The 9,991-nt window shown below is 45.2% G+C and overlaps 1 protein-coding gene across 1 annotated transcript; it reads left to right on the plus strand.

Annotated features, from left to right (window-relative positions):
• The first annotated feature begins 3,090 nt into the window (after positions 1 to 3,090).
• On the plus strand, positions 3,091 to 9,706 carry SMIM23 (small integral membrane protein 23). Its single transcript, XM_040491857.1, has 4 exons — positions 3,091 to 3,219; positions 8,774 to 8,825; positions 9,026 to 9,093; positions 9,366 to 9,706. The coding sequence occupies exons 1-4, from the start codon at positions 3,130 to 3,132 to the stop codon at positions 9,576 to 9,578; spliced, it is 423 nt and encodes a 140-aa protein (XP_040347791.1). The 5' UTR covers positions 3,091 to 3,129; the 3' UTR covers positions 9,579 to 9,706.
• Positions 9,707 to 9,991: the final 285 nt, after the last annotated feature.

Here is a 9,991-nt window from a genome sequence, read left to right on the forward strand (position 1 = left end):
TATTCATCCCTTCAACAAATATTTTTACCAAACATTTAGTGTGTAACAGGCTGCATAATGGGAATTAGAGACACAATGGCTAGTAAAACATACTTAATCCCCAACTATCTACAAAATTATAGCGCAGAGAAGACGCAATAAAAATAAGCTAGTGAAATGACTAAAGTATAGTAGGTGTTCAATGAGTAAGTTATCCGGGTGCTAATCAGAAGCTGTGGACGTGTAACTTTGGGAAAGTTAGTGCATAAAAATGTTGCAGATTAATGATTTCTTAACACATGACATTTGTTTGATAGACAAGGGCTTTGTATGAAAGTGTTGAATCACTCTATTGTACACCTGAAACTAAAATTTTTTTTTAAAAAGGAATGGGTAGTTAATTTTTTAATTAAAAAATATACGAGAGAAGTAAAAAAAAATGTAATATTTAAATATACATTTAAAGAGGCTCTGTCTGCTGAAAACTGCAAAATGATGACCAAAGAAAACCTAAATAAATGGAGAGGCATATTGTGTTCACGGATTGGGAGACACAACACAGTGAAGATGTCACTTCTCCCCAGAGGGATCTATAGGGTTTTTTTTTTTAAATTTTTTTTTTTAACATTTATTTAGTTTTGAGACAGAGAGAGACAGAGCATGAATGGGGGAGGGGCAGAGAGAGAGGGAGACACAGAATCTGAAGAAGGTTCCAGGCTCTGAGCTGTCAGCACAGAGCCCGATGCGGGTTCGAACCCACCAACCATGAGATCATGACCTGAGCCGAAGTCGGACGCTTAACCAACTGAGACACCCAGGCGCCCCTATAGGTTTAACGCAATTACTATCAAAATCCCAGCCAGGGTTTCTTTTTGTAGATGTAGACAAGCTTGTTCTAAAGTGTATATGGAAAAATATAACAGCCCTAGAAGTGCTGAGACCATCTTGATAAAGGAGAACAAAGAAGAAGAAATCACTCTACTCAATACTAAGGCTTGTTGTATAGCCATGGTAAACAAGACAATGTGGTATTGGTGCAAGGATACACAGATCAATGAAACAAAATAGAGAACACAGAAATAGACCTACACAAATATGTGCAACTGATTTTTTACAAAGGTGCAACAACAAAAAAAAAAGACAAAACAAACAAACAAAAAAGAACCGTGATCCCAACCTCACACCTCATATAAAAATTAACTCCAAACAGATTATGGACTGGACTGTAAGACATAAAACTATAGCATGTTTTTTTTAATGGTTTTATTTATTTTTGAGAGAGAGAGAGAGAGATGGAACACAGAATCTGAAGCAGGCTCCAGGCTCTGAGCTGTCAGCACAGAACCCGACGTGGGCTCGAACTCACAAACTGTGAGATCATGACCTGAGCCGAAGTCAGACACCTAACCAACCGACCATGCAGGTGCCCCAACATGTTTTTAAAATAGGAGAAAATCTTCTGTTTCTAGGCCAGGCAAAGAGTTCTTAGACTTTACACACACACAAAAAAAAACATGATTCATAAAACAAAAATTAATAAAACAGACCTCGTTAAAATTAAAAACTTTGTCTCTGCAAAAATCCACGTGAAGAGGATGAAGAGACAAGCTACACATTGGAAGAAGATATTCACAAGCCATATATTCAAAAAGGACTAGTATCTAGAACATACAAAGAACTCTCGGGGCCCCTGGATGGCTCAGTCAGTTAGGTGTCCAACTCTTGATTTCGGCTCAGGTTATGATCTCATGGTCTGCTGACAGTGCAGAGCCTACTTAGGATTCTCTCTCTGCCTCCCTCTCTCTCTCTCTCAAACTAAACAAATTAATTAAAGAATAATAACTCTCAAAACTCAAGTGTAAAAAGAACCAATCCAGTTAGAAAATGGGCAGGAGACATGAACAGAGATTTTACTGAAAAGGAGATACAGATGGCAAATAAGCACACGGTAAAAGTTCAATATCATTAACTATTAGGAAAATGCAAATTAAAACCACAAGGAGATCACTATCTACCTATCAAAATGTCCAAAATAAAAAATAATGGAAACACCAAGAGCTGGAGAGGTTGAGGAGAAGCCGTATTGTTCATACATTGCTAATGGGAATGTGAAACGGTACAGCCATTCTAGAAAACAGTTTGACAGTTTCTTACAAAACTATTAAGCAATTACCATAAAGCTCAGCAATTCACATCTTAGGCATCCCAGAGAAACGAAAACTTAGGTTCACACAAAAACTGTACAAAAATGTCCATATCAGCTTATTCGGAAGAGCCAGTAATTAGAACTAGCCCAGATGTCCTTCAGTGGGTGAACGGTTAAACAAACACATACATGCCACGGGGCACTAAAGAGGAACTAACTAATGATACTTCGCCAACCTGGATGAATCTCCAGAGAACGATGCGACATACAAGAAAGCCCACATCCAAAGATAGCATACTATTTGATATTCCAGTTTTGAAAAGACAACATCTTAGAAGTGGAGAACAGATGAGTGGTTGCCAGGAGGTGGGGACAGTGGAAAGGATGGTGGGCGTCCACTATTCTTCTGGAATCTCGAAATTCTGCTGCATCTTGACTGTAGGGATGGATATAGACACCCACACACGTGGCAAATATTTAGAATTAAATACACATACAAAATGAGTCCAAGTAAAACTGGAGGGGTCTGAATAAGATTGGTAGATTGGGTCAATGGCAGTATCTTGGGGATACTGGGGATCTAGGGGATTACAGGGGGAAACTGGGTATAAGGTACAGTGGACCTCCTGTATTATTTCTTACTACTGCATGTGTATTTACAACTATCTCAATAAAAGTTTCAGTGAAAACTTTTATTGATTTGTATTTTAAAACTCCTATTTTATTAAAGATTTGAAAATCCAGGAGAAAAAAATCTGAAAAATCACCATCCTGAAACACAGTATTTTGATGCTTTTGTTTTTCCTGATCTTTGTTTTTTACATTTATATGAAAAAAAAAAAATGTGAGAGGTAGGAATAAAACTCAGGGTGGTGACGAGGTGGGGGCCTTGCTGTCTCCCACCTTCTATGACATCAGAACTCAGTGTTTGATGCCTGGTGACCAGAGGCCAGGAAGGAGGAGGGGGCCCCTCTGCCCGGCAGATGGCAGCCTGACCTGAGGCCATGGTGATCCAACAGGTGGGCAGCAGGGGGCGAGTGGCAGCCGAGAGTCTTGAAAGGAGAAGGGGCAGTCGCTGTGAGGACAAGAAACAGGTGAGGCCAGACCAGATGCATGCTGCCTTCCTCCCATCTGGGGTCCCTTTGACACTCCAGACAGACTGTAAGGCCCTCAAAGTCAGAAGAGGCTGAATTTCAGCCGGACTCTCCCTGGAGCCCGACCTGGTTGAACACAGCATGGGTGCTTGGGTTCTCCGTCCCTGAAGTCACTACTGACTGACTCTCTAACTTCGTCCCCAGCACCGCCAGCATAACGTGCGCTCCAGAAGGGCTGGGTTTTTTCATTTAGTTTCCTACTATATCCCTAGTGCCTACAGTGGTGCTTGGTTCGTATTAGTAGCTGAATGAATGAATGAGTGAATGAACGACTTGAAATAAATAGGATACATCTGAATTATAGACCTCCCGGAGTATTTGTTCTTAGGACTGAAATTCAACCTCATGTAGAACTTTGTCAAAATGGGAAATGTTATCACTTACTATGCACAGCCTGGTGCTTCCACCCCCCTCTCTCTTTCATGACTTACAGCATTCCCGAGAGGCAGCTATTAACAGCTTCATTCACAGATGGGTAAACCGAGGCTCAGAAAGGCAAAAAGAGGGGCGCCTGGGTGGCGCAGTCGGTTAAGCGTCCGACTTCAGCCAGGTCACGATCTCGCGGTCCGTGAGTTCGAGCCCCGCGTCGGGCTCTGGGCTGATGGCTCGGAGCCTGGAGCCTGTTTCCGATTCTGTGTCTCCCTCTCTCTCTGCCCCTGCCCCGTTCATGCTCTGTCTCTCTCTGTCCCAACAATAAATAAAAACGTTGAAAAAAAAAGAAAAGAAAAGAAAGGCAAAAAGACCATATAGCCACGATCTACCAGGATTTGAAGCCAGGTCCATCTGATTTCAGAACTCTTAGCACGCTTACCCTGCACTCCGTGGCCTCCCAGGTGGGGAAGTGGGGGAGGCATATAAAAGAAGGCTGGGGAGGGCACCTGGGCCTGATCACGCACACCACGGAAAGGGACGGGATTTTATTCTGAGATTCATAAGAGGCCATTAAAGGTTTGTTGGTGTGTTGGTTTGTTTAAGCCATTGACGGATCGTAAGCAGAGCAATGGACGGCTGATCTCTATATGTTTCCAAAAGATTTGTTCACTTGTTCATTTGATATACATGCTCCAACGCCTCCTTTGTGCTGGACCTCACAGCAAGATGGGGCCTTATGGGATCCCATCATGCTGTAGCTTTTCCTCACAAGAGTCCCACAAATACCAAGCCCCAGGAAGGCTCTTTGAGAAAAATCTCCAAAAGACTTCTGCCATTCAAGGAATGCCAATACTCTTTCTTGTCCCCTCTTGGAGATTGACGCTGCTCATTCACATAATGAAGGCAACAAGGAATTCTGCAACAAGGAATTCACTTTGTTGACCACAGCATTTCCCAGACCAATCAAACACCGAGCCCCAGCTTTTGTTTTTGAAAGACCTTTCAGTATACTTCAGAATCCATTTTACAGATGAAGCGGTTGAGGCTCAGAGAGAAGAAACGATTTGGCTCAGGCCCCAAGGCAACACGGGAGAAGAGCTAAAACTTAATCCTGCCCCTGTTCCCCCCTTAGTCTCCAAACAGCACAAAATAAAAACCCAACAGCAAGTGTACTGGGGAAGGCATTGTTCTGTAAAGTACATGGACAGAGGGACTGTTAAAGAAATATCAGAGCATTGAGCATCAGCCATTACAAAGAATGAGATAATTCTGTGTGTCTATAGAAAGATTCCCAGGGAACACTGTTAAGAAAAAGCCCCCTAGCCCCTGGGTGGCTCAGTCGGTTGGGCGTCCGACTTTGGCTCGGGTCATGATCTCACGGTCTGTGAGTTCGAGCCCTGCGTCGGGCTCTGTGCTGACAGCTCAGAGCCTGGAGCCTGCTTTGGATTCTGTGTCTCCCTCTCTCTCTCTGCCCCTCCCTGCTCATGCTCTGTCTCTCTCTGTCTCAAAAATAAATAAAAACATCTAAAAAAATAAAAAATAAACTATAACAGAAAAAGCCCCCTAAACTTAAGTGTAAAATGCAATGATCTTTACATTGAATGCACACACCCAGGTATCGTCCCCCACATCAAGCAATGGAACATTTCCATTTCCAGTACCCCAGAAGCCTCCTTGAGGCCCCTCCCATCTCACGCCCCACTCCCATAACCATGATCTCTGATCTCTACCATCGTAGAGTTTTGTGTGTTCTTGAATTTCACGTGAACGGAATCCGTCAGTGTGTACCTTTACGCCTGGCCTCTTTCCCTCGTCAGTGTCTGTAAGACTGTAAGACTCAGCCAGATTGATGCTTTGTAATTTATTTTTATTTTTAAAGTTAATCATAATAATAATATAGTTACTAGTATATATAAAGAAAACTATCTGGGGGAGAGGGAAATTATGCAAATCTTTTATCTTCTTTGTTGTGGTAGCAGGTCTAAATCTTGCTTCGTGAACTCGGGTAAGTAAGAAATATATTATTTCAAGTCAAATTAAATCTGACTCAGCCCACATCTAATGAGTCGAGGAAAGTTCCATGTCAGTCAATACTGTGTTTGTCTTAATCCTTTGTCGACTTCTGCTTGTCCCTGACACCATCACTGTCGCAGCTCACATTGTCTGTTGAAAGCAGGTGTCTCTGAACTCCCTGGGCTAAGGCCTGCCGAGACACACCACAAAGCCACCGAGAGCGGGCGCCAGGCCCCTCCCAGACTCAGACTCGGCCTCTCTCTTCTCCCACCTCTCTAAAAGGCTCCTGTCTCCTCTCCTAATCCTGGCACATCCACCAGAATCTCCTAAATGATCGTGGGCTGACCCAAGCATCGGCGAGCGATGTTGCCTCCAGGCAGCTCCTTCACTCCAGCCTGCACTAAAACGCTATGATTAGACTTCACTTGCAGCCTTAACACAGTAGCTGGGGCGAAGCTAGCCCTCCCATCGTAAGAAACCACAAAACTGTCGATATCTAGGAAGCAGCTATTTTCAGGGGAGGGGTAACAGGCAGCACAAGAGTGCCATCCCTGAGAAAAGGAAAACTCGTGATAGCCTCGCCTCTTTCCCAGAGGCTGCTGCACCGAGAAGCAGAGCCCAAGCACGCACAGCAGTCCCCACTGAGCTGCCCAGTGTAGGATAGCTAAAGCAGCTGGGCTCTAGAGAACATGGCCCTGGAGAGGGAGGAGATCTGTGCACCAAGGGGAGCCCCATGACTCCCTGGCTGAGGGGGTGGGGATGTGCATGCCAAGGGCTAAATTAGCTGCTCTCTGCAGAGTGGCTGCTATGCAGTTGGGAGCAGAGCAGAGATACTGGAAACCCAGCGGTGCTGGAGGTTCACAACGGACCATATACCTAACTGGAAAGCTAAAGCAATAAAATGTCTAGAAGACAGAGGAGAGAATCTTCACAACCTCGAGTTCGACAAAATTTTTTAGACTGTGCACAAAAGGCACAACCATAAAGGGAATATATTTGATGATTTCAACTTCATCAATATTGAAACTGTTTATGGGGCGCCTGGGTGGCTCAGTGAGTTAAGCGTCCAACTTCAGCTCATGATCTCGCGGTTCCTGGATTCGAGCCCCGCGTCAGGCTCTGTGCTGACAGCTCAGAGCCTGGAGCCTGCTTCGGATTCTGTGTCTCCCTCTTTCTGTCCCTCCCCCACTAGCGCTCTCTATCTCTCTCTCTCTCAAAAATAAATAAACTTAAAAAAAAATTGAAACCGTTTAATTTTCAAAGACACTGGTAAGAGAACGAGAAGGCAAGCCACAGACTTTGACTTTGTAGTCACGATACAAACATCTGACAAAAAAATGTATATCCAAAACACATAAAGAACTATAACTTAATACGAAGACAACTGCTCAACAACAACAAAAATGAGCAGAGTTTTTAATAGACACACCCACAAAGTAAGATGTGTGAATTATGATCAGTAAGCACATGAAAAGATGCTCAACATCTGTTATGGACTAAATGCTTATGTCCCCCCCCAAATTCCTATGTTGAAATCCTAACTCCCAAAATGATGGTATTAGGAGTTGGGATCTTTGGGTGATGATTAGAGCCCTTATTAAAAAAAGACCCCAGAGAGCTCTCTCTGCTCTCTGCCACATGAGGATACGATGAGAAAATAAATGGCTGCTTACAACCCAGAAGAGCGCCCTCACCAGGCCCCGACCCTACTGCCCCCCTGATCCTGAACTTACAGCCTCTAGAACTATAAGAAGTTTCTGTTGTTTATAAGCCACCGGCTCTGTGATAACTTCATTACAGCAGTGCAAATGGACTAAGACAACATCATTAATCATTGGGGAAATGCAGGTAAAAACTAGGTTGAGATATTACCACACAACCAATGGAATGCCTAACATGAAGAAGATTACTGACAGAGATGTGGGGCAACTAGAATCCTCGTGTTGCTGGTAGAAATGCAAATTAGTACCAATCCATGGCAAACAGTTTGGTGGTTTCTTATCAAATTAAACATACACTCACCATATGACCTGGCATTTGCATTTCTGGGTACTGCCCCCAGCAGAATGAGAACACATGTCCACACAAAGAGGCGTATCCAAGGTGTTCACAGCAGTTTTATTCATGATAGTCAGAAACTAGAAGGAGCCCAAGGTCCATCAGTAGGTGAAGAGATAAACTGCACCATATTCACACAAGATGATATTACTCATCAATAGCAGTGAACACAAAAACATGGAGACACCTCAGAAGCTTTATGTTGCGCAAAAGTAGCTTACCACAGGGGCGCCTGGGTGGCTCAGTCGGTTAAGTGTCCCACCTCAGCTCAGGGCACGATCTTGCGGTCCTTGAGTTTGAGCCCTGCATCTGGCTCTGTGCTGACAGCTCAGAGCCTGGAGCCTGCTTCCGATTCTGTGTCTCCCTCTCTCTCTGCCCCTCCCCCACTCGCACTCTGTCTCTCCTGTCTCTCAAAAATAAACGTTAAAAAAAAAGTAGCTTACCACAAAAGAGTGCAGACTATGAGTTTCCATTAATTTGAAGTTTTGGAACAGCCAAAACTACTCCATAGTGACAGAGCACATTAGTGGATACCTCTGGCATGGTGAGGGCAAGGAGGCAACAGACTATAGAAGGACATAAGGGAACGTGCTGGGATGATGGAAATGTTCTTTCTCTTGAGTGGGATGATAGTCCACAGGTGTAGACGTGTCAAAATTCACCAAACCATACATTTAAAATGTGTGCCTTTTACTGCCTGTGAAGTATACCACAATAAGGTTGATTCCTTTTAAAGATCATGTAGAGCAAAAATGTAAAAAAAAAAAAAGCAAGGCAAGACTGAGAAGAGAGGCGGGCCTTCTCAGCAGGCAGAAGGGAGGAAAAACACCAATGGAATGGCGGGAGGCCGCCATGTTACCGACTTTTGCAATGTTTGGGGGTTGTGTGATAAGCATGCATGATGTGGATAAAGTTAAGATAAGGATAAAGAAAAAAGTTGAGCTCTAAAAACGATCTTATAGCACCCCCATGCCTAGCCCTCTATGAGGGAAGCAGGGATGCCTGCTGTCCCCCGAGAAAATCACCTCCTTCCTCCTCCTCTTGCCCCCAGACGCTGTTGGCATTGCTGATCTTGGTCCTGTACGTGGGCACAGGAATATCAGGTGAGCATTCCGAAATCTCAGAAAGGAGGAGCCGAGTCCACACGGGGTCGGGAGGGGTGTTGTGGAGATGGCTGCGTGCCAACGAGGCCTCCACAGCCTGCCTTCTCCTACCTCGTTCACCCACTGGGAGGACCGAACATGTTCATTTCAACTACTGCTCACTTGCCCTTGTTAAGGGGCGATGTTCATGCCTGTTTCAGGAAGAAGTTGGGAGGTGTCAGAAAGGATCAGAGAATGTAACTATCCCCAGAATCCTGTGGCTTTCCAGGTAACATATTCAGGAAGGGTACGGAGGGGATGTCAAGCTTGGCTGAGGAAATCCGGGAAGGCTTCCCAGACGTGTCACTGGCGAGCTGGATCTTGAAGGATCGATAATTAGGAACTGGCCAGGTGGCGAAGGTGGGGATGGACACTCCAGACAGAAACCCTGCAAAGGCTCAGAAAGCTTTTTGAAACCAGTGGCAAGAGGCGGGGGGCGGCCCCCGCCCCCCCGTCCTACATGAAAAAGTTCAAGGTGCAATTTTGATATCTGCCTTTCAGGGATTTGAATACCAAACCGATGAACCCGCAGAAGAGCCAATAAAGGTCATCAGGACCTGGTTGAAGGAACACTTGCACGTTTTCTTGGAGAAGCTAGAAAAAGAGGTGCAGGAGTTGGAGCAGCTGGTACAGGACCTGGAGGGGTGGTTAGATGCCCTTCTGGGAGAGGGGCCCCCAGAGGATCCCTGCTCCAGCTTCAAGAACGGTTTGTGAGGGCCCGGGGCTGGACCCTGGGGAGGACGCCAAGTGAAAGGCGGGGGAAGGCTTGCCAGCTGACAAGAGCTGAGCTGTGACACTTGAATTTCAAAGCAGGCAAGACAATAAAATACCTGAGACCCTGAGAACTTTGCTGGCACCACAGCTGGTTCACGAACGAATGCCATCAGAAGGACACCAGGGCCCTGCTGAGATAGCCTCCAGGGCACCAGGACTCCGGGGTACCAGAACCAAGCCAGCCTCCGGGGCAGAACCCTTGCCCACTTCCCCGAGATCCGGCACAAATTCCCTAACCTCTCTGAGACGCAAGTGCCTCATGAGGAAAAATCAGGGTCACAAATTTGCCTCACAGCATTATGAGGGTGTATACGTAGAGTGCCTGATAGATAGGTCTTCCTTTCCTTCACTCC

This window comes from Herpailurus yagouaroundi, unplaced genomic scaffold (assembly GCF_014898765.1).
Source record: "Herpailurus yagouaroundi ecotype Mexico unplaced genomic scaffold, PumYag 29, whole genome shotgun sequence".
Lineage (NCBI taxonomy): Eukaryota > Metazoa > Chordata > Mammalia > Carnivora > Felidae > Herpailurus > Herpailurus yagouaroundi.

Coding starts and splice junctions, on each gene's coding strand:
- SMIM23 (XM_040491857.1), top strand. CDS start 3,130: ATGGTGATCCAACAGGTGGGCAGCAGGGGGCGAGTGGCAGCCGAGAGT. Junction 8,826..9,025: donor CGTGGGCACAGGAATATCAG/GTGAGCATTCCG, acceptor TGCCTGTTTCAG/GAAGAAGTTGGGAGGTGTCA. Junction 9,094..9,365: donor AGAATCCTGTGGCTTTCCAG/GTAACATATTCA, acceptor TCTGCCTTTCAG/GGATTTGAATACCAAACCGA.